Consider the following 24,567-nt stretch of genomic DNA (forward strand, 5'->3'; position numbering starts at 1 on the left):
ATTTAAAACATCAGGAAATTAATACTTTCTTGTAACGTATTGATAGATACTATATGAAGAATGATAATATTTTTCATCTCCCATAAACATGGATAGCAAACATTTGCTAATTTTTGAGGCTGGCCTCATTTTTCGGTGCAAGTATAACTTGCTGACTAAAGAAATCTATATTTTTGAAATCTTCAATAATATAAAGATATACAAAGTTAATTTTTCATATGATTAATAGTGTGCTAATGTCTAACATTTGTATTTCAAAGATAAGAAAGTGTCTTATCCGCCTGAAAACCAAAACATGAAGTCTAGTGTTAATATTTTTTTGGATTTTTAAGATGATGAACTTAACATAAATGATGGGTTGATTAAATAGTCAATAAAAAAAAAGAAGTTGCAAATGGCAACTTTTTTAAACCAATCCGTGAACCGAAGCTCATTCTAATCATAAACTGTTTTAACCCGAACCATATTTGATATTTTAACCGGTTAAAGAAACCCGCTCGTTTAAGTTAACATAAACACTAAGAATATATAAATAGTGAATTTGTCTTTTCAAGGTTTAAAAGAAAAAGACTTTTAATTTAGTAAATAATCTAAGTTAAAGTTTATGGAAATTTAATTTTAAATTAATATTGCCTCTTCATCCAATAATATCATTTGTTATAAAACTTAATTAATATAATATATTTAAAATCTTAATTTTTGGAGTCATTATTCAAAATCAAAGTGAAAATTACTTAATTATAAAAACTTAATAGAAATAACTAATATAATATATTTATATAAAGCAAAATAGTTTATTTATGTTGGTATTAAATTTTTTAAATTAAGAAAGAATTATTAAAAAGAGAAAATGAAATATTAAAAAGTAAGAAATAAAATATAAAATTATTAATAAGAAAGAGAAAAGTCAAATGTATTTAATATGAGAGAGAGACTGAAAATTTTTTATAAAAATCAGTTTGATGATGACATGTGATAATTTATTTATTAGGCTGAGGGGTGTGGGGGGCTCTAACGGGGGCGCGAGTGGGGGCTCCAGCCAATAATATTGTGACGTGTGGCAGAGAGAGAAACTGGATAAGATGGGTGTTGGAGCCCCCGCTGGAGCCCCTGGCCCTGGTGTGGAGGGGCGCGAGCAGGGGCTCCAACGGATTTTTTTTTTATTTTTTAATAATTATATTCAAAAAACGTATTATTAAAAAAAACTCATAAATTATTTAAAAAAACACACATTAAAAAAAAACATTAATATCTAAAAATAAAATAAAAATTAAAGTACTAAAAAAACATTATTCTTATTCTTCGGCTTGGTCTTCTTCGATCAACCTCTTTCGGATACGTTCCTTTTGCTTTTCCATCAGCATTTGATCGACCGGATTTAGGTTACTAAGGTCTCTTGTAAGGAAGTCCAAATCTCTCATTCGACTTTTTTCCTTTTTGTCATTAGAGACCACCTCCATGGTTTTGTTGAATTTATTGAGGGATTCAACAAGATCGACGATGTTTACGGCTCCCCCCTCAGCCGGTTTTTTCCCCTTGGCGTCCCGTCCCAATGGCCGCCTCCTCGGCGGTGAAGACGTTTCCTCCCCCGCAATGTTTAGGTCGAATCCAACGCGGCAATCCGACGCAGCAGAAGTGCTATACGCTCCAGACGAACTAGTTTTAGTCCGTTTCGGCCCTACTTCCGCATCATGGTCGGGCGCCACCAGCTCAACCCACTTGGCACACCTTTTCAACCTCTCCCACAACTTTACATCGTCCCACGTCTTCACCGTCCCATACCTCCGCAGACACTCCTGCTTCCACTCTTCGACAGTGAAATTGTAAACCGCCAAATCATCACTGCCACTTGGTCTCATACGACCAGCGTTCCTGTTGAAAAGATTAGTAAACAAGCCGATAAATTTTCTGATTTCGGACCACCGACCCGAAATCATATCGGCGTTCCGCTCTGTACTCCCAACGAGCGAATAGAACGTCTCCCTAACCTTTGTCCAAAAGACCTTGCTCTTTTGGTAGTCGGCTGCAAAATTCATAAATAAATTTGTAAGTCATTTAACTTTTTTATTTAACTTTTTTATTAAAAATCATTTTTAAAAACGTTAAAACAATTACCGCAACGCCGATCCTCAGAAATGACTATCCAAGCCCGACACAGGGCTTCCTTCTCATCCGGTGACCACGGAGTGGTTTTACGTTTCGTCCTCGGAGTCGAAGCAGAACCCGACCCGTCTGTTGCAACTTGTTTTTCCCGGTGAACGCGTCTTCTTTGTCCCGCAGCTTCACCGTGTGATTCTTGTGTCTCCGGAACAACAAAGTTAGGAGACGGTTGTATGTTGGATGGTTGAAAGCCGGATGTTTCTTGCGACCCCGAAAAAAAACATCGATTGGTCTGGTGACGACCATAAATCGTCGTAACTATAACCTGAATCTAGGTTTGGGTACCAATTTCCAGCCATGTTTTTAAAAAAAGGTTTGGAAGATGGGTTGATTTTGGGTTTTTTTTGAAGTTGTGGTAATTGTTTTATGTGATTTTGGGTGTGGTATGTGATTTTGGGTTTTGTAATTGGTTTATGTTTATATATAGGAAAACAGATTTTATGTGAATAAAAATATCCAAGCCCAACGGCTCATTTCTCCTCCCAACGGCTCTTTCACGCATTCCCACGTCCCTTTACGCCTCAGCCTTCCCGCGACCTGCCTTGCGCCCGCCTTGGTTCCCGTGCTCGCGCCCCTCACGCGCCCCTCTCGCGCCTCGGTGGTGTGGTGCTCGCGCCTGGGGGCGCGAGCGGAGGGGCTCTCGCGCCCGCGCTGAAGCCCCACACCCCTCAGCCTTATATAGTATAGACATATACAGGTAGATAAGGTTAACCAGGTAGGAATACATGAGTTTGTTTTGAAATCATATTGGGCTGTGTCTAGGCCCAGTAGGTTTGTTTTTCATAAATATATTTGAGTTAAATATAACTTATATAAATCTTGATAAAGTTGCTTTTGGGCATGTTTGTTCTTGCTTGGCCCGAAACAGTTTATAAATGTGTTATGGGTCAGCAACTCAGTTACTCAGGTCTCAGCATCAGGCCCTAAGCTAAGTTTTGTTGAAAAAGACATTTTGGTCAGTCTTGGTTACTAATGTAAAAACGTAAATAAATGGGTTGATGTGGGTTAATATCCTATGGAAATGTGGCAGGTTCGGGTCGAGCATGTTTCGACACAAAACGGGTTTTGGATTGGAACGAGTTCGGTTTAGGTTTTTTGGCTCGGAACATGTTTTGAGCCAACACGAGTTTTCGCACGGGGATTGGTTCGGTTCGGTTTTGGTTTCGTTTCGTTTTCGTCGATTTTTCGGTTTCAGCTCATTTCTCGAGGTTTTTTTTACGAGGACTACGGATGAAACATTTCACGTTAATTACTTTTTTTGCTTTTTATTTATATTTGGAGTTATGATTTTTTATTATTTTTTAGCAGTTTTTGATCTTAATAGAAAATCCCTTAAAAATAATTCCAAAAAATAATAAAAAAAATCATAACTTAAAATATAAATCAAGAACACAAAAAGTAAAGCAACTAAAATGTTTCATCCGTTGTCCTCGTTAAAATAAAAAACAAATCCCGTTTCGACCCTAACCTATTCTAACCCAAACTAAAAAACATTTTTTTAGTTAACTTGTTATGACTCTAACCCGTTCGACCCAACCAACTCAACTCAACTCATTTGTCACCTTTGACTAAGTTGTGCTAGAATAACAAGGAATATTAACGCCAAGTTATTAATAATAATAATAATAATAATTTTTCTTCTTCCACGTTATAAAACCCACCCTAAATAAAATATTCATTCTTCTTCCTTTGAATACAAACCCTGCCGTTTCTCTGACGGAGTAACCTATAATATTATTTATTACCTATCTATAACTAACCCTCTCACTCTTTTCACCATAATCACGACCTCCAATGGCTGTCCTCTTGCCCCATTACCCGATCACCAAACCTTACTCCATTAGCATTCGTCATAATTTCTTTAATGTTTCCCACGTTTCCGTTTCTACTCCAACAAATGTCAGAATCCGGAAGCCTTTGGCCCCCAGGGCCGTAATGCAGGTCAGTACAGAACCCAAAACAGAGGATCGTTTGGGTCTTGATATTGTGACGGGAACAGAGCTGTCGCAAAAGGGCTTTTTGGGCCTCAGGAAGACCAAACTGGTGTGCACGGTGGGACCCGCGTGTTCTTCTTATGACGAATTGGAGAAATTAGCCTTGGGAGGGATGAATGTGGCTCGGCTTAACATGTGCCATAATAATCAAGATTGGCATCGAGATGTTATTAGGAAGATTAAGAAGTTGAATCGCGAAAAGGGGTTCTGTGTTTCGGTTATGATCGATACGGAAGGTAGTCAGATTCATGTTGCTGATCATGGTGCACCTTCTTCCTTAAAAGCTGAGGTGATAATTAGGGGTGTTTGTACTTTCGGGCTTCTCGGGTTTGAGAATTTTAAATGTTGGAATGAAACCCTGTCCTAATCTCTCCTGGGTTTTTCGGGTTTGGGCTTTATCGGGTTGGAATACTGAATACTTGGGTTTCAAGTCTTTGGCCTAGAAAACTAAAAAAATACTGTAAATAAAAAAGTAATTACTTTGATCGAGTATTGAGAACAGAGATGTATGCGATCGAACAAAAACTTGTGGGGTTGAACAAAAAACGAATAAATGTACACTATTAGGGTATAAAACAATGAACGGGTTAAACAAGTGACTAGTAACCGAACCGAACTAAAACGGCTCGGGTTTGGGTCGCATGAGTTCGAGTACGGATTCCATGGATGCAAGTACTGTTGGTTTGGTTTAACAGTTCCTAGTGATAATTGTTAGTTAATAATTGATAATTGATAGTATACTTGTTTCTTAATTTGCAGATTATTAAACTGTTAAATGCTTACTTATTATCGTACTTTTGTTCTCATATCAGGATGGATCAATATGGTATTTCACTACTGAAAAATTTGACGGTTGTCGACCGTTCACAATTCAGGCAAGCTATGAGGGTTTCGCTCAAGGTGAAATAAGTTGTTTTTAATAAACAGTTTAATATTATTGGATTATTATTATTGTTGCTTAATGTCACGTATTCTTGTTTCAGGGATTAAAGAGGGTGATGAGCTTGTGGTTGATGGAGGAATGGCAACATTTGAGGTGATCGAACGTGTCGGGAATGACTTACGTTGCAAGTGTATCGACTCGGGTCTACTTTTGCCAAGAGCAAAACTAAGCTTTTGGAGAGATGGAAAGCTTGTTGAAAAGCATCATGAGCTACCGACGCTATCAACAAAGGTTTAAATATGTTTTTGTCATTTTGTTCGCTTTGGTTGAGTAAATATGATACTATTAGTTTTTTGAAAGTGTAAATATGATATCATGATAAACAGGATTGGTCGGATATCGAGTTTGGAATATCTGAAGGTGTAGATTTTATAGCCATGTCATTCGTTAAAGATGCGGATGGTGTGAAGCATTTAAAGAATTACTTATCTACCAAAAATAAGTAAGTTCACAAAATAGGAACCAACTTATAACTACTGTTTCTTTATCATTGTAAAACATGATTGCGTTATTATGTGCAGGTTCATTAAGGTTTTGGCTAAGATTGAGAGTTTGGAATCTCTACACAAACTAGAAGAGATTGTGGAGGCGTCTGATGGAATAATGGTTGCAAGAGGGGATCTTGGAGTTGAGATACCACTCGAGCAGATTCCAACCGTGCAAGAGAAAATTGTTGATCTTTGTAGGCTGCTCAACAAGCCGGTGATTGTAGCGTCACAGTTATTGGAATCCATGATTGAATATCCTACACCAACTCGTGCTGAGGTATTATTTTCTTAACTTAACCGAAACCTCAAAATCATTTTTTTTAATAAATGGATTTTATTAATAACAATATAATTCTGTAATCATACCTGACTTACACAGGTTTTTTTTTTGGGCAAAACGTGGTTGATCCCATCTGTACAAATTTATCTGTATTGACACTTGTCTAAGAATTAATGACACATTTGTGTGTTTGATGTGGCAAAGGTTGCAGATGTTTCTGAGGTGGTTAGACAGTATGCTGACGCCTTGATGCTATCTGGTGAGTCAGCGGTTGGATTATATGGAGACAAGGCTCTTTCGGTTTTAAGAACGGCTAGTGCCCGAATGGAACTATGGAGCCGTGAGGAAAATCAACAGCCATCCGTCCTTCAGCGTGAGCTTGGTTTCTCATTGCCAGATCAGATTGCCGAGCAGACCTGCAATTGCGCTGCCCAAATGGGTAATTATTTCATCCCTCATTTTAAACATTTAAAAAAACGAAATTTTTAGATATTTATTGCAATTGTTATATAATAATATACGCAGCAAATAATCTTGGAGTGGATGCGATTCTTGTGTACACAAGGCATGGACAGATGGCGTCACTATTATCGCGTAACCGACCAAACCCGCCTATATTTGCATTTACAGATGAACAAAACACACAAATGGCTTTGAATTTGCAGTGGGGAGTGGTGCCTGTTTTAGTTGACCTATGTGATGACATGGATGCTAATATTCACAGAACGACCGAGCTTATAAAGTCGATAGGAATGTTGAAACAAGGGGACGCGGTTTTAATAGTTTCAGATGTTATTCCAACTCATGCGACACGAACCGTTTACCAATCGCTCCAAGTCAAAGTCATTTGAATGAATGATGATTGAAGTTCTTGTTATACTTTTATATGAGTTTTCGGTCAAACATGCCTTTTTAACATAACTCTAATGTGAAATGAGTTTAGTTAATTTTATCTCTAGTTCTTGTATCTTTCAGTGTTTTGGTTGTGTCTGGTCACCAAAATAATATAATACATCAACACCGACACAGTATAAGAAACACAAGAAGTGTCATCTTTTGCTAATACATTATTGTTCTTACCTCAAAATAAAAGTATTAACTAACTACTGGCCCTTGGTCTTGGCCCTTTCCATTGCGCGCTCATAAAACTCGTGAGGATGAGGAAGAGATTTGGAGACGCTCTCTCTTTCCATGCACCGGTTCACCCAATCAGCCAGTTTCGGGCAATCTTTCTCTATGTTCATATTCGCAACCTTGTTCAGCGTATAGAACCAGAAGCTGAAGGGAATGAGTGCAATATCTGCATACCCAAAGCTTTCTCCGACCAAAAATGGCTTGTCACCAAGCTGTCCTTCTAACACCTTCAACACATTCATGAATTCCTTTTTTGCAGCCTCTTCACCCTCTTCGCCTCTTGTCTTCCAGATCTTCACTCCACAATCATACACCTTCAAAAATCGAAACACAAAACCAAGTTGGTTTAAATTACATATTAATTAATATTGCTATTTAAGATAACATAAATATATATTTAAGATAACACAAGTTGGTTTAGATTATTTATTTTATAAGCATAGACCATTCAACGCAAATATCAAAACATAATACTCAATTTTCAATTTAGTTTTGACTACTAATTTGTTTTTATTTTTATTTTTTAATTTTTGGTCATATAAATTATTCCCTAATAACCTTTAATAAAGGATGTTAAAAGTTTTGAATATACTATATCCATGTTTTAATATAAACTTTGAGCATATTTTATTAGTTTTGATACAATGGGGGCAGTTCAAGAATATTTTTATATACATTTCTTTCGGTATAAATAATATTCAAGTCATTTTAGTTTCTTTACTGATCACATGGGTTGCTATAGCAAATGTTGGTAACACAATGAACCGAATTAATTCAACTGCGTCCCGCCTCAATACGCGTATTGATCGCAACTAGTTAGTAAAACTATGACTTAACATTTGCATACATATATGCATGCACTAAATTAGTTTAGGTTGTACTGTACCTTCTTGTCAATGAAGTCAGCCCAGAATCTTGCCTGGGCTCGGAGATGAGGATCAGAGGGCAACAATGGCGGAGAGTTGGTGTGCCATGCGTCGTCGACGTACTGAACAATGAGGTTGGATTCGCATATGGATTTGCCATGGTGGATGAGGACCGGGATTTTCTTGTGAACCGGGTTCATTTCAAGGAGAAGTGGGCTTTTGGCATCCAGGTTCTCTTCTCGGTACTCATAGTGAACACCTTTCTCAGCCAGAGCAACTCTCACCCTCGCACCGAACACACGACGTCTAGCAGTATTACATCGGACCCATCCATTTTTGTGGATAGAAAGGATATTATGTGTTATGATGAATGTGAAATGAGGCGATTAATTGGTATTTATATATGTAGGGAAAGTGGAGCATCAACTCAAAGTGGTGTTTAGAAGCAATTTGAAGAAGTCAACAAGGAGTATAACGTCACTGCTTACGCCATCTTAACTTTCAATATACGCTCTTTTAGACTAACATTATGGGTATCAAGTTGAAGTTGATGGTATATGTTAAAAAGTGATCTGTCTAGTAATAGATATTGGTATGATGCTTTTTTTTGCATGACTGGACCGGCACGTGAATCGGACAAATTGAGCACGCCCTCTCTAGCAAGCCACGCGACGCGGCGTTGTTATAGGGGGGGCTGGTTTATTTTCTTGCACACCGCCACACGTGGCCACCTTCACTTTGCTCGTCACGTGACGCGGAGTGCTTGTTTTTCTATAAAGTTTCGTCGTTTTGAAGGGTTTGGAGGCCTAAATCACTATATAAACAACATTAACCTCAACCCTAACAAGAGGAGACGAACCATAGCCGTTTTGGACGAAATTTCGGAGTCCGTATTGCAAGTTTTGAAGGCTTTGGAGGCTTGGAATCACCGGGTGACATACTATTGAAGCGGGATCGAAGACTATGGGTTTTATCACTTTTATTTTATTGCTTTTTATGATTTTTCACTATGAATTTCATATTTCTTGTTTTGTTTGATTTACCGATGCTAGTTTAAACATTATAGACTATCTAGGCTTATATTAATTATTTTGGATATGGCCAAATATATTTTAAGTACATGTCTAATATGTGTAGTCCAATAGTTCATATTCATAACCATAATTTGATTTTTTCTTTTTTGGATGTTTTAGAATGGTTATTTTATGGTTGACTATTTGTATGTGTAAAACTATTTAATGATTCGTTGGTTTGGATATTTTATTATCGTCTTTAACTTTTGGTTTTAGGATATATATATATGTTGGGTTTGTTTGAATATTTTGATGTAGTACGAAACCAAGCGGTTTTCCATATATGGAACACAAACAAAATAAATTGTTATTTTGGATGAATTCGGTTAATAAGATTTAAATCGATTTGTTTGATTTTAACCAAAATCAAACTAATTGAATTTGGATCGATTACGGTTTGATTAGCTCCCTTCTGAATTCGGTTAGGTTCGAATTTCGATTAGGGGTAAAAAAATCTCATAACCGAACAAATCAAATAAATCAATAACCGAACCGATGAACACCCCTACCGGCTACACTTTGCAATCTTATTTTCAAAATTAACTCACACGCATACCCGGTGTCTGCAAACGAATGCATTTTGAGTCCAGCCGTTTAACTCTATTAGTTTATTCCGTTAAAAAATGATAACACCAGGGATAAAATCACCTTTTAACATATAAACATAAATTAGTTCTAATAATAGTAATACATCTTCAGTTGTACTCCGTGGCTTCTCACCGGTATCACCTCCATCAGTCACCACCTGTATCCACTCGGCCACACCGCCAGTCACCACCCACACCCACTCCACATCCCCAACGAGCACTAGTATCACGATCTTCACAATGAGAGGCGGTGATAACACTCATCAGAGAGAAATGTACCGTGCCGCCACTATACACAGCACCACCACTTCCACCAATTATGACCACACCTCCGCCAGCATTATACACAGCACCACTGCTTGCAACCCTTCCAATTCAAAAACCACACCACCAATTTCAAACACGTTTATTTTATGAAATGACTTATTAACTTTTGAAATTAACTTCTGAAAAAGTTAAAAGGTGTTTGGAAATGTGAGTTATTGTGTGGGAATAAATTAATAAGTTATAATATTATAACTTAGACTGTCTGCATTAGTTCAGGGAAATTTTTTTCACAAACAGCCTAGTCAGCATACCACATCAGCTTTTTATTCATTTTTCTCACAAACACTTTTTACTTAAAACAATAAGTCAATAACATATCCATTCTTCATACAAACGTCCTCATAATTTCACATCACCAATAACTTTATATTTTTAATTTTATTATTTATATGAAATTTATTTAACAAATAATTTTATAAAATAAAAATAAATTCAAATAAAATTGCATTAAATAAATTAAAACACCAAGAATACAATAAAATAAAAAATACAATATGAAGTCGACGAAAATATAACTAATGGTTATTCGCCCAAATATGCTCCAGTAGATGGTTACGTATTGCTTGGGGAGCCCCTTGATTACGTAAACTATGAAACCTCTGTATACGTGCTTGAAATTGTGGTGGTGCTCCTTGGTGGTATACAATTGGTTCAGGATTATTCTCGTTGCTTTCCCAGTTAATTACAGACGGCCTTCATCCTCTATTATCATATTATGTAGTATAACACATGCATGCATTATATCACCTAATAACGGGATGGAAGAAGTTCTTACGGGCCACGTATAACTCCCCACCTAGCTTGAAGGACACAGAAGGCTTTCTCAACATATTTCCTTACAGCCTCTTTTCATTTCTTGAACAACTTCATTTTCAAGTTATTTTCCGGTGGATATGTAAAACTCTTTACTAGTGTCACTAATTCTGGATAAATACCATTGGCAAGATAATAACCTTTCGTATACACATTCCCATTGACTATGACGTTACACTCTGGTGCAGTCCCTTCTAATATCATTATTTGCTCTTCAACCGTGTCAAGTTCAAAACTAGCCGTTAGGAAAAGACAAAGAAATATAGCTGTTAGTAAAATATAAAAAAACATAGCCGTTAGTAACAAACACAAAATATAGCCGTTATGAAAAGAAAAAAAATAAAAATAATAATAAAACTGTTATTACTATAAAAAATGTTATCATGTTTTATAAAATCTAATTAAAAGAATTTAATTCATGTTCGTCAAGGCTCGGTGTTGAATTGACTCGATTTGATTTAACAAGGCTCGATCCGAATTTATTAGTTGTTAACTTACTGTAACTTAATTAATTTGTTTTTTAGATTATTATAAATTCAAGTTCAAGAAAAAGAAAAAGAAAGAAAAAAAAAAGATGAAAAAGAAATGGGCCCACCAATTATCAACCATCCATGATAAAGAATCTTCAAGGATGGATGACCTCCACATCAACTTTCATAATACTTGTCTTCTCCATCCTTCTCACAAATCTCCTTCACATAAGCCATGGATACCCTTGATATGGAAGGTCTTATTAACTTATCCCAAAAGTTATAAGACCTTTCGCATCAGGGCCATCCATAGCTTATGTGGAAGAGATTTGTGAGAAGAATTGTAAAGGCAAGTGTTGTGGAGGTTAAGGTGAAGGTCATCCATCCTTAAAGATCCTTTATCAAGGATGGTGAAGAATGATGGTTTGTAGGTCCTTCATATTGATGATGTGGAAATTATGAGGTTGTTTGTGAAAAGAATGAATATGTTATTGTTGTAGGTAAAAATGTTTGTGGAAAATATGAATGGAAAGTTAATATGACAAGCTGACTAAGCTGTTTGTGAACAAAATTACTCTAAACTGATGCAAAAAGTCTAAGTAGTAATATAAAAAATCTCAAACACCCTCTATTTAATTTATATCTACATTACATATAAAAAATTTGCCATGTGTCACGCTATGCATTCTCGACTTTTTTTCCCCTTCTTCTACTAATTACACACTACATTTATTATTCTTTTAGAATTTTTTTTTTGTTTTCATGCTCTGTCTCCTATTAAATGATAATGATTTAAAATTGTATACTTCTTTTCAGAGAAGGTTTTTTTTTTTTATTTTAACAAAAAAAAAAAGAACTAAGTTTGTTCACAAAGATTATTATAAATTGAACATACTTTACACAATCTAACCCATGTTTTATAAATTTTTTAAGAAGCGTTTACAGATTTATAAATTATATTATTTTTTATTATTCATTTCATGTAATACATGCACGATATATATCACCTAGTGAAACTAATAAATACATCGACACATTATTAAAAACACAAGACACACCGGATTGTCATCTTTTATTAATGGTAGTATTATTATAACATTATTCTCTTATTACCTCATCAAACTATATGATATATAGTATTAATAAACTAGTGGCCTTTTTTCTTCTGCATTTCCAGGACGAGCTCATAAAATTTATGAGCATCAGGAAGAGATTTGGAGACGGTTTCTCTTGCCATGCACCGGTTCACCCAAGCAGCCAGTTTTGGGCATTCTTTTTCTATATCCATATTCCCAATCTTGTTCAACGTATAGAACCAAACGCTGAACGGAATCATTGCGATATCCGCAAACCCAAAGCTTTCTCCGACCAAGTATGGCTTCTCACCAAGCTGCCCTTCTAACACCTTCAACACATCCATCAATTCCTTCTTTGCCGCTTCTTGATCTTCGCCTTTTGTCATCCATATCTTCTTAGCACCTTCATATATCTTCAAAACACAAACAAAACTTATCATTTAGCATGTGGATACATGCATGCAAGCATTAAGATGTGCATATATACATGTTATCATGAAACAAATTAATGAATCTTTTGCATGAGGGATTTAGGGAAAATTAGAGTATCTTTAAGTGGGCAACAAAATTTTGAATACATCTAGGTAGCATATATGTTACCTCGAATAGTAGCGGACTTCAGCTAACTTTTGATAAGGTGTTAAGTCTGCTTATTGAATCACCAAACTCAAAGTGGTACTTTATATATAGTGGTCTTATCAACTCATTAAAAGTTAGTTAAAGCTCGACTAACTAGATATACTTCAAAATCTATCGCCCACCAAAAGACACTATAAATTTCTTTAAATCCCAAGTAAGCTTCAGCAAAATATATATTCTCAAGGTTGGTGGATTATAAGTTACCTTCTTGTCAACAAAGTCAGCCCAGAATCTAGCCTGAGCTCGTTGGAAAGGATCGGAAGGCAACAATGGTGGAGAGTTGGCGTGCCACGTCTCGTCGATGTACTGAACAATGATGTTGGATTCACATACGGGTTTGCCATGGTGGATGAGAACCGGTATCTTCTTGTGAACCGGGTTCATCTGAAGAAGAAATGGGCTTTTCTTCTCGGTACTCATACTTAACCCCCTTTTCAGCTAGAGCAACTCTCACCCTCGCACCGAACACACTGATCCATAGGTCTAGCAGGATTACATCTGAACCAGCCATTTTTCAAGTCAGAAAGTATATTATGTGCGTACGTACTTGATGAGTGTGAAATTAATGAGGTGGTGGCAATTGGTATTTATGTGTAGGGATATATAGTGGGGTATCTCTGGTGTTCAAAAGAATTTTGATGAAGGTTCTCAAGGCATCCACTAGCAGCTAAATACAAGTTGATGTCACTGCTTACGACATCTAACTTTAAATGAATCACTGCTTACGCTATTTAAAACTAACCGGAGAAAAATAAAAACGTATATTGTAATCAATTTGTAAATCTTTCAGGATTCTACGTTAAAATCAGTGTTGGATAAATTTTTAAGCGGCCTCAACCATTGTATCTGCTACATTTAAAATTGGATGGCAACCTTTTATTATTCCTATTTTATGAAATTCATTATATATGAATACAAAAAAATAATCAAAATGCCATGTTGCCATCCTTTAGCAGTATTATTTATTAGGGATTATTCCTATTTTCTAATTTTGAATTCAGTTAATCGTTGTTTGGGAATGAATATGAATGTATTAGCGATGTAACTTTTATAAATGACTCCTCTAGCATTTGAACTGTTCCATCGCTCCACTGGAAAACCGCCCATATAAATAGGTAAATAACCGTTACCGTAATAAAAGTGTTGCGTCTAATAATTGAAAAGTTATCCCAGGGTATAAAACCTCCTCTCCGGTCAGAAAAATCAAAAATGAATAAAGAAATCAGTTCATGTTCATGAAAATGCTAGTCCCAATTTCACCGCATAATCAATTGCGTCTGACGTACTAACCGGTTCCAATAGCAAAAACTCCAGAGGGACTACATATCTCCGATTTGCAGACTGCAAAAATTACCGAAAATTGGCAAGAGCACGGGCAGCGAAGTGGTTCTAACGATTCCGGCATTCAGCGGCGGTCCTTCAAACAAACAACGGTGGTTCTCACGATTCCGGGAGGCGGTAATTAATTAAATTTAAGACTGGTTCTCTGTTAATTAGTGTCTAACGTACATGCATAATCTATTTGATTTTCTTACTTACATGTTATTATCAACTAATATTAGTTACTAGGTTATTTGTTAATTGTTTATCTGCTTGATTTATTACATGATTGCACCAAATCTAACATAAAATTAATTGAACCATTTTTTTAGTAAAATGCAAAAGTTAATTTTTGGTGTGATGGCAGCAAATGCGACATAAATTAATTGAAACATTTTTTTAGTAAAATTCCAAGTTAGTTTTTTTGGGTGTTAACTTATTGTCGAGAATCGATATATATGTTGTTTGATTTTAGCATAATTTATTTAATCACAGTTTCTTAATTTGTGTTAAGTTTCCAAAAACCGTTTTTTAACTAGAAATGCATTTTTGTTATTAAAAACTATCCTTTGCATCATCAATTTATCTGTCAAAGCGTAAGTTTCTAAAAAAAAAATAAAAATAAAAATAAAAAGACGTCTACTTTTGGATATATTAAAATTATATATTGGGTTTTAAGATTCAAAAAGGGATAGCGGCGCAACTTGTTGTCTGCTTGTCTTCTGCTTCGATGTAATTTAATATAGTCTTTAATAATTTTAAATGTATAATGTAATTAGATTTTTGATTTATATGGCGAATATAGACAATTTAACCCAATGAATCTGCCGAAAACTAATCCTTTAGAAGCTCATGAAAACGTTTTAGAAAAAATTATTGACACAGTTATACATATGCATAGCTACATTTGAATGTATACTATAAAAATGATATTTGACTTAAGAATACTTGATATTTATTGTTATCAACTACTTAATTTTGATTGTGGATTATTTTTTTTAATGCTTCGATGTGAATTTTTTGAGATATCAATATATTGTAATTGTCATCTAAATGATTATATATATATATATATATATATATATATATATATGAAAACCCACTTGAGTTGTAAAAACCCGTGAAAACCCTATGTAACATCGTTTTTTTTTCTTTTTGTTACATGTAATATATGTTGTAACATTTAATACAAAACATGATACATAAAAAAAAATATTTTGCTATTTTTTAACATTTTTTTACTATTTTTTATATATGTTTTTAGGAGAGAAAAAATTATATTTATATTTACATTTTTTATTCACTTTAATTATGGACCACAAGATTTAAATATTAATTAAAAACATGTGGTTGAGAATGGGTTTCTAGAGTTTTCACAACTCAAATGGGTTTTCATATATATATATATATATATATATATATATATATATATTATAAGAATGTTAACTAATTTGTTCTTTTGGTTGACTTTCTTTGTCACATATATTGTTTAATCTTACATTCATTTTTATTATATACTAGTTTGAGGCCCGTGTATTACACGGGTAATTGATGAAAATTTTGAAATTTAACCATTTAGTGAAATATAGTCAATAAAATGATCATGTATAGTTAATGCAATTATAATTTACATTACAAAAATTACATAATTAAGATTACACAAATATGCTAAAAGTAAAATCTTCCTTGTTCACTACATTTGTGATTATATTAGTCGGTATACATTGTTTATAAAAGATCAAAATCTTTAATTCATGTCTGCTTGTACTCTTGATAAGGTAACATATAGGTCTGCTTATAACTCTTCTATGTCACAAATAAGAATCACCCTAGATAAATGATAATGTATCCATGAAACTAACAAAAAAAAAATACATATATTCATGCACACAAAATATCATACATTTTAATCAATTAATATGATGTCATTTGAGATTATGTCCTCATGTTTATAAAAAAAACATGATTATCCCAAAAACCAGATTACCTAAGCGTTGTTGATATAATCATCCTTAGAATCCTTAGAATTTATGATAAATTTGTTGGCACTAATATTCTATGTATGACAAATTTTTAATTGATTTTATATTTTACAATTAGCAATTGTATAATCAAGCAACATATAAAAAGAAAAACTATAATAAAATGATTTGTTTTATTTTATATGAAATGTAATTGCCGGGAAAATGACAAAAACATGCTAACCTTATAAATGAAACTTTAACGAATAACTAATAGATTTCCTAGATTTCCTTTCTTTCAGTTATTCTTTTGCCCCTTTCCTAGTATATTAATAACAAAACTGATTTTCTTCAATGTATAAACTAAGAATTCCAAAGGCTTTGGCTACTATAACCTTCCCAACCACAATTTTTATTTTTTTCTAGACATTTCACCTCGAAATACGAAATTTGACTATACTAGGTATTAAAAAATCAAAGTAATGATAAAGAAATAGTGGATTCTATCGTTTCTATGGTTACTTCTTCAACGGTGAGGTCTTCTCTATACACCGGAGCCTTTACTTCATTTAATCAATGTTATTGCTAACTTGTATAGTTCACATTCTTCGGCTCTACCCATGAATTATCCAGTAATAGGTCAAAGACAACAAGCTCTACCTATACAGTAACGGTATTTAATTATGAAGGTTGGCTGGGTAGCTGACCCTGTTAGTCCGTTCTTGCAAGAGGGGTCTATGTTAACTAAGATTTCCTCCTCTTAATGGATAACCATTTGCTACCAATGTAGAATTGCTTCTCATTTTGAATTGAGGTGAGTGGATTTACACCAACAGAAACCATAAATTTCATACAAAATAAAAGGGATATCATCCATTTTTAGATAGGAAATCTAGTTTGTTTTTCTATTATATCCTATTTGATCATTGATATTCGAACACTGTTCTCTTTCCTTTGTTCTAGTTCATGATCTGAACGAGTCGCACATACACCCTAGTACATGTTCCTCGGCGCTGAGGGCATCCCCAAAGCGTGGGGGATTTTGTGACATTTCTAATTGGCTGTCTTGTATTTCTAATAAGTTGTTTAATCGTTGGCATGTTGAATCATATACATAATGGGCTGGTTTAGATCGATCCTAACCGGATGATTATGAATTACTTTTATTCAATAGAATAATAAAAAAGATTTCATAGAATAATAATATTCAACTCGGCAGGGTTCGTTTCAGAATTGACGCGAAATCCAGGTTATTGTCATTCAACCGCCACAAGATCAACAATTCCATAAGCTTGGGCCTATGTTGCTGACATAAAAACATCTCTTTCCATGTCTTCGGATACAACCCATAAGGGTTTGCCTGTTCTTTGTACATAAACCCTTGTCAGGGTTTCACGTAGTTTCAGCAGTTCTCCCACTTCCAGGATGAATTCTCCCGTTGCTACTTCAAAAAAAGAACCAGCAGGTTGGTAGATCATTACCCTGATGATATAAGATAATAAAAGGTTTCTCTCTTTTTCATGATGAGGGGAAGATAAAAGAAAGATAAAAGAATAACAAGAAAAAAAGATAGAATCGGACAACCGTACGGGCATTATGCATTGCATACGGCTCTACAATAAAATTGACCCTTACCTTCCATCAAAGAAATTAAAAATAGGATCGATTAGACCCCGATCGGTAAATGATCAACTTACCATTCCTTTCGGAGGAATTCAAAAATACTATGATGGCTCCTTTGCTATATATATTTATTATATTTTTTTGTTTGTGATTTGTCTGTCATTCAGCAATCCCAAAGTTGCTTTTTATTTGATCAAATAATAAATAAACTATGGAAAAAAGAATTTTTTTTTGCTCCATAACATAAATAGAAATATTGTTAAGAGACCTCTGGTGTGAAAAAAGTTTGTGACGCTGAACTGGACTTCCAAAATAAGAAAATAGGAAATACCTTTTTATCATATTACTCTCTCGATACATAAGCTAATGTTGTGAAAGCAAAAAAAAATTTTATATCGAATTCAAAGTGCCATGCTATTATTACTTAATATTCATATTCATATTTCATATGGCGAAGGCATAGTCTTCTTTTTTCTCTCAAATAAATAAAAGCCTCATTGGCGCCAAGCGTGAGGGAATGCTAGACGTTTGGTAATTTCTCTCCGACTAGGATAAAAGATCCCATTGAAGCGGCGGATCCCATGCATATTGTATGTACATCTGGTTGCACAAACTGCATAGTATCATAAAGAGCCACTCCCGGTATTACCCATCCTCCAGGAGAGTTTATAAATAAATACAGCTCTTGGGTATCATCCTCGATACTGAGATATATCATAAGACCAATAAGTTGATTTGAGATCTCGCTATCAACCTCTTGACCTAAAAAAAGTAATCTTTCTCGATAAAGTCGGTTGATTAGGGTCAAATTGTATCCCTTAAGAACCGTACAGGCGCCTTTTAACGCATATGGTTCAAAAAAAATCAATGTGTATATTCCAATACTTTTTCTTTTTTCATAGCAAGTTCCTTCTAACTTATAATAAAAGGATTTTTTTCACTAAATATGAGTTTGTCTTCCTTTCCTTATAACGAACGTAAAAAAAAAAGAATTCATTAAACTTATCCAATTAACTTCTCATTGATGGATTGTTTCATCGAGATCCAATCCAAATCACGATGTCATTTTCTTGTTCTTAAATGGGCCTCTTTAATCTTTTTAGGTTTATGCTCTACTCCGGGTAAAGATCCGCCCGATTTTGATTTGCACATATAGTACAAATGTTCCCATTACCACTTCTTTTTGTTATCCCCCCTTTTTTTTTTAATTCATGCATTCCGTAAAAAAGGTTGACGGATTCATGCATATTACTCAATTGATTAACATAATAGTTTGAAAAAACAAATTCTTTAAAAAAAGGAATACTTTATGATATAAAATAAAATAGAAATAGATATATTACCACTTGGTTTTTTTTAACGGAGCCTGGATACTTCAATGTAGTAGTCCAACTAAGACAACCATAAATTCTTCTAATTGATAATAGTAATCCGAATCCCCCCAAAACAGATCTAATTGCACTTCACGCTCCAAATTTTTGATGATGAAATGAATCTTTCGTGGGCGAAACAGAGGATATCTCGATTGGGGAGAAAACGGGGAAATCCCATATGACCAAATATATCTGACAAGTCGCACTATATGTCAAGCCAAGATGCATCTTCCTCTCCAGGACTTCGAAAAGGTACTTTTGGGACACCAATAGGCATTAAATGAAATAAAAAAGAACTAAGTACTATATTTTACTTTGATGTGGAAACGTAACAAAGCCTTTCTTTTTCTTTATAATATTGTACTTTATCCTAATCAGATTTTATTCAATTCATAAGATTTTATTCATCATTTATGAAAATTTGATAAAGAAAGCAAGAAAAAAAAGGGAAAATGATTACGAATAGTGTCCTCTAATGATGAACAAGTATGGGCACATTCGCTCATAGAAAATGGCATTCATTTACCCATTGCGTATTGGTACTTATCGAGTATAGAATAAATCTGCTTCTCTTTGTTCCTACGAACAAAATTGTTCCATTATTACCAACAGAATAGAACAAATATTTACCCTTGCGTTGAAATAATTTACTAAAACTAAATAGGGGGGTCCATAACATAGTCATAGTATAGTCTTTTCCAATGCAATAAAGTTACATAGTGTCTTTTTTCTTTCATAAAGGGGTATTTCCATGGGTTTGCCTTGGTATCGTGTTTATACCGTTGTATTGAATGATCCCGGACGGTTGCTTTCTATTCATATAATGCATTCAGCTTTGGTTGCTGGTTGGGCCGGTTCGATGGCCCTGTATGAAATAGCAGTTTTTGATCCTTCTGACCCTGTTCTTGATCCAATGTGGAGACAGGGTATGTTCGTTATACCATTTATGACTCGTTTAGGAATAACCAATTCCTGGGGCGGTTGGAGTATCACGGGGGGGGGACTATAACTAATCTGGGTATTTGGAGTTACGAAGGTGTGGCTGGAGCGCATATTTCTGGGTTGTGCTTTTTGGCAGCCATCTGGCATTGGGTATATTGGGATCTTGAAATATTTTGTGATGAACGTACAGGAAAACCATCTTTGGATTTGCCCAAGATCTTTGGAATACATTTATTTCTTGCAGGTGTGGCTTGCTTTGGTTTTGGTGCATTTCATGTAACAGGCTTGTATGGTCCTGGCATACGGGTGTCCGATCCTTATGGGCTAACAGGAAAAGTACAATATGTAAATCCATTGTGGGGTATGGAGGGTTTTGATCCTTTTGTTCCGGGAGGAATAGCCTCTCATCATATTGCGGCAGGGACTTTAGGCATATTAGCAGGTCTATTCCATCTTAGCGTCCGCCCGCCTCAACGTTTATACAAAGGATTGCGTATGGGCAATATTGAAACTGTCCTTTCCAGTAGTATCGCTGCTGTCTTTTTTGCAGCTTTTGTTGTTGCCGGAACTATGTGGTATGGTTCAGCGACTACTCCCATCGAATTATTTGGGCCTACTCGTTATCAATGGGATCAGGGATACTTCCAACAAGAAATATATAGAAGAGTTAGTGCTGGATTAGCCGAAAATCAAAGTTTATCAGAAGCTTGTGCTAAAATTCCTGAAAAATTAGCCTTTTATGTTTACATCGGAAATAATTTGGAAAAAGGGGGATTATTTAGGGCGGGTTCAATGGATAACGGGGATGGAATAGCGGTTGGATGGTTAGGAAGGCCGTGAACTTTTTGTACGTCGTATGCCTACCTTTTTTGAAACATTTCCGGTCGTTTTGGTAGATGGAGACGGGATTGTTAGGGCCGATGTTCCGTTTCGAAGGGCAGAATCTAAGTATAGTGTCGAACAAGTTGGTGTAACTATTGAGTTCTACGGTGGTGAACTCAATGGAGTCAGTTATAGTGATCCTGTTACTGTCAAAAAATATGCTAGACGCGCTCAATTGGGGGAAATTTTTGAATTAGATCGTGCTACTTTGAAATCTGATGGTGTTTTTCGTAGCAGTCCAAGGGGTTGGTTTACTTTTGGACATGCTTCATTTGCTTTGCTCTTCTTCTTCGGACACATTTGGCATGGTGCTCGAACCTTGTTTAGAGATGTTTTCGCTGGTATTGACCCAGATTTGGATGCTCAAGTAGAATTTGGAGCATTCCAAAAACTTGGAGATCCAACTACAAGAAGACAAGCAACCTGATACAACATTTCTTTGGTCTCTTTCGAATCGATTTTCTTTTTATGATTTTATTTTTATATAGGGTACTAGATAAATCTTGATTTGAATCGTCATTTTTTTTTTGTTACTCTTGCTCTTTCTTTATCCGGGATATGATCCCCCCAAAAATAAACAGGTATGGAAGCTATAATTGTAAATCACGATCGAATCTATGGAAGCATTGGTTTATACATTCCTCTTAGTCTCGACTCTAGGGATAATTTTTTTCGCTATCTTTTTTAGAGAACCGCCGAGAATTTCAACTAAAAATTAAAAAAAATGAAATGATTTTTCATTATCGCAATTGAAGTAATGAGCCTCCCAATATTGGGAGGCTCATTACTTCAATTAGTCCCCATGTTCCTCGAATGGATCTCTTAGTTGTTGAGAAGGTTGCCCAAAAGCGGTATATAAGGCGTACCCAGTAAAACTTAAAAGTAAACCAGATATAAAGATGGCGACTAGGGTTGCTGTTTCCATTATTATATAATTTCAAGACCACAATGGATTTATGATAAGATCGTTTATTTACAATGGGATGGTATACAAAGTCAACATATTTCAATGAATAAAATAGGATTTATGGCTACACAAACTGTTGAGAACGATTCTAAATCTTGTCCAAGACGAACTACTGTAGGGGTTTTATTAAAACCCTTGAATTCTGAATATGGTAAAGTAGCTCCTGGGTAGTTCGATGATCCTGAAATTGTTTCTTCTTTCAAATTTCTAAAGCCTTTTTATACTTATTTTGACTCAAAGATAAATCTTTCTTCGGATTTTTGGTTATTATCTATTCGTGGAATAAGCGATGATCCGATGGTTCTTACTCAGGGAATCTTTGGGCTTAACTTAGTATTTTTATTGAATCATCGTGGTTCTAGTATGAATCTGAGGTTTGAATCGATTCATAGGGTCTTAACAAGAGAATTCCTATAAATAATAAATAAAACAAATATAATAAAAATGATAGACAAAAACAAATCAAATAAAAAGAAAAAATAGGGAAGAGATAATTCAAGAGCCCTGTAAGGATCAAGATAAAGACAACTGAGCCAACTTGATATTTTGGTATTATCGCCACAAAGAAGAAGAATAACTTTCAGATTTTTTTATTTTTATCTTCATAGCAGATTGAATCGGGAAGTAAGAAGTTTCAAACTTTCTATTAAATATCCGTTCCAACCAGTATTTGGGTGTTTTTGCTTGAGTTGTACGAGATGAAAGTCTCATATACAGTTCTCGGAGTGGAGATCGCAGCTATCTCAATAAAGTTTATGATTGGTTTGAAGAGCGTCTCGAGATTCAGGCGATTACGGATGATATAACTAGTAAATATGTTCCTCCTCATGTAAACATATCTTACTGTTGTAACATCCTAAAAATTTTAATGATGAATAAAGGAAGTTATGTTTAGTGATTTCGCGTAATTAATTAATATCGGGTAGGGAGCGGGTCTTGGACGTGGATTAATTGAGATGGGTTAAATGAGAATGGGATTTCAGGGATATAAATACCCCCAAAATCCCAAAATATCTTCATTTTCACCAAACTCCCTAACACCCCAAAACACACATACACCACACACATACCGCCGCCGGCCGGCCGAGCCAAGGGAAGAGTCGGGCAGGTCCGAGAGAGAGCGATTAGTGTACTAGCAAGTAAACGAGATCCAAACAAGCCAAAAAAGGTATAATTCTTGATCTTTGAAGTTTAAAGATCCAAGCTTTTTAGTGTATAAGCGACCGAAAATGGTCGGGAAGCGTAGTGGGTGATATTGAACCATAGCAAGGGTATTAAAATCGCTCAAAATGCTGGAAAGAAACCGAACAGCGGCTGTCTGGGCAACTTCGCCTGCATCTGGGCAACTTCGCCTTCAAAGCGATGAACTTCGCCTGCAAGCCAAGTTCGCCTGATGAACTTCGCCTGCAAGCTAAGTTCGCCTGATGGCAACTTCGCCTAAAGCTAAGTTCACCTAATGACAACTTCGCCTAGAGCTAAGTTCGCCTGAGGCTTAACTTCGCCTAAAGCTAAGTTCGCCTGATGACAACTTCGCCTAAAGCTAAGTTCGCCTAAGGTTTAACTTCGCCTAAAGCCAAGTTCGATTAGAAAATAAATTAAAAACCTAATGAAAAATGTGTTAAGACAGTTAATGGAAATAAAATTTTTCCAAGCTGACCTGGCAGCTCGACCCCAGCCAGGGGCTCTGCCCCTTGGACCCTGCTAGGGGCTGCCGCCCCTAGACCCCGCTGCCAGGGGCGCTGCCCCCGGACCCCCATTCGTTGTGGGTCATAAAAAGATAGAAATACATTATGAGAAGTGATAGTTAATTAATATGTATACTTGTTATACAGTCAGCCGTGCACAACTGAAGAAAGGAATTACGATTAACGGTGAACGTAACCGTGTTCAGGTGAGTTTCTAGCCCCATTCCTTGTTATGTTTTCGGGTCTTGATGTGTTGTTAATACATTTATCCTAAGTGATAAGTGTATGCCCTATGTGATATATGTGTTATGTAAGAATGATTGCTTGATGGTACGTGAACGATCTTCGGATATTGCACGTACTGTCAGGTTGTAATGCTATGTATAAGGTAAGTATAATATGAATGCTTATGCGTATGAACGTGATAGAGATAATAAAAGAAGGAAATAATGATGTATGGTTGTATGGTTACGAAAAGGGTATCGAGCCCTAATAATACTCGAGGTATGATGTATGGTTGTATGGTTACGAAAAGGGTACCGAGCCCTAATAATAGTCGAGGTATGATGTATGGTTGTATGGTTACGAAAAGGGTACCGAGCCCTAAAATTACTCGGGGTATAATGTATGGTAACGGAGAGGGAATCGAACCCTACTAATATTCGAAAACTAGGGACCAGACCCTTATAATATCTGTGATGTTAGGGACCAGACCCTTATAATATCTGTGATGTTAGGGAATCGAACCCTTCTAATATTCGAAACTAGGGACCAGACCCTTATAATATCTGTGATGGTAGGGACCAGACCCTTATAATATCTGTGATGTTAGGGAATCGAACCCTTCTAATATTCGAAAACTAGGGACCAGACCTTTATAATATCTGTGAGGTTATAGGGCGAAAGGCTCTTTAAAACGTATGATTATGTATGTAAAGAAAGTATGAAGGTAAAAATGAAAGTA

The 24,567-nt window shown here is 35.4% G+C and overlaps 2 protein-coding genes and 2 pseudogenes across 4 annotated transcripts in view; 2 read left to right on the forward strand and 2 right to left on the reverse strand.

Annotated features, from left to right (window-relative positions):
• LOC143601874 (E3 ubiquitin-protein ligase PRT1-like) overlaps positions 1 to 24,567 on the forward strand; it is a 228,406-nt gene that overhangs the window by 162,978 nt on the left and 40,861 nt on the right. The window lies entirely within an intron of this gene.
• LOC143600445 (plastidial pyruvate kinase 1, chloroplastic-like) lies at positions 4,042 to 6,716 on the forward strand. The gene is made up of 7 exons (XM_077078139.1): positions 4,042 to 4,443; positions 4,967 to 5,054; positions 5,138 to 5,328; positions 5,424 to 5,539; positions 5,619 to 5,862; positions 6,070 to 6,304; positions 6,391 to 6,716. The coding sequence occupies exons 1-7, from the start codon at positions 4,096 to 4,098 to the stop codon at positions 6,714 to 6,716; spliced, it is 1,548 nt and encodes a 515-aa protein (XP_076934254.1). The 5' UTR covers positions 4,042 to 4,095.
• Positions 6,958 to 8,199, reverse strand: LOC143600456 (putative glutathione S-transferase parA; annotated as a pseudogene). Its single transcript, XR_013147474.1, has 2 exons — positions 7,886 to 8,199; positions 6,958 to 7,313 (listed from the first exon to the last, which is right to left on the reverse strand). The product of XR_013147474.1 is annotated as a putative glutathione S-transferase parA (transcript).
• On the reverse strand, positions 12,231 to 13,361 carry LOC143600468 (putative glutathione S-transferase; annotated as a pseudogene). Its single transcript, XR_013147477.1, has 2 exons — positions 13,055 to 13,361; positions 12,231 to 12,624 (listed from the first exon to the last, which is right to left on the reverse strand). The product of XR_013147477.1 is annotated as a putative glutathione S-transferase (transcript).

The sequence above is a fragment of the Bidens hawaiensis genome, unplaced genomic scaffold (genome assembly GCF_021521415.1).
Source record: "Bidens hawaiensis isolate Kalapana, Puna unplaced genomic scaffold, B.hawaiensis_p1.1 tig00001960_1, whole genome shotgun sequence".
Taxonomy (NCBI): Eukaryota; Viridiplantae; Streptophyta; class Magnoliopsida; order Asterales; family Asteraceae; genus Bidens; species Bidens hawaiensis.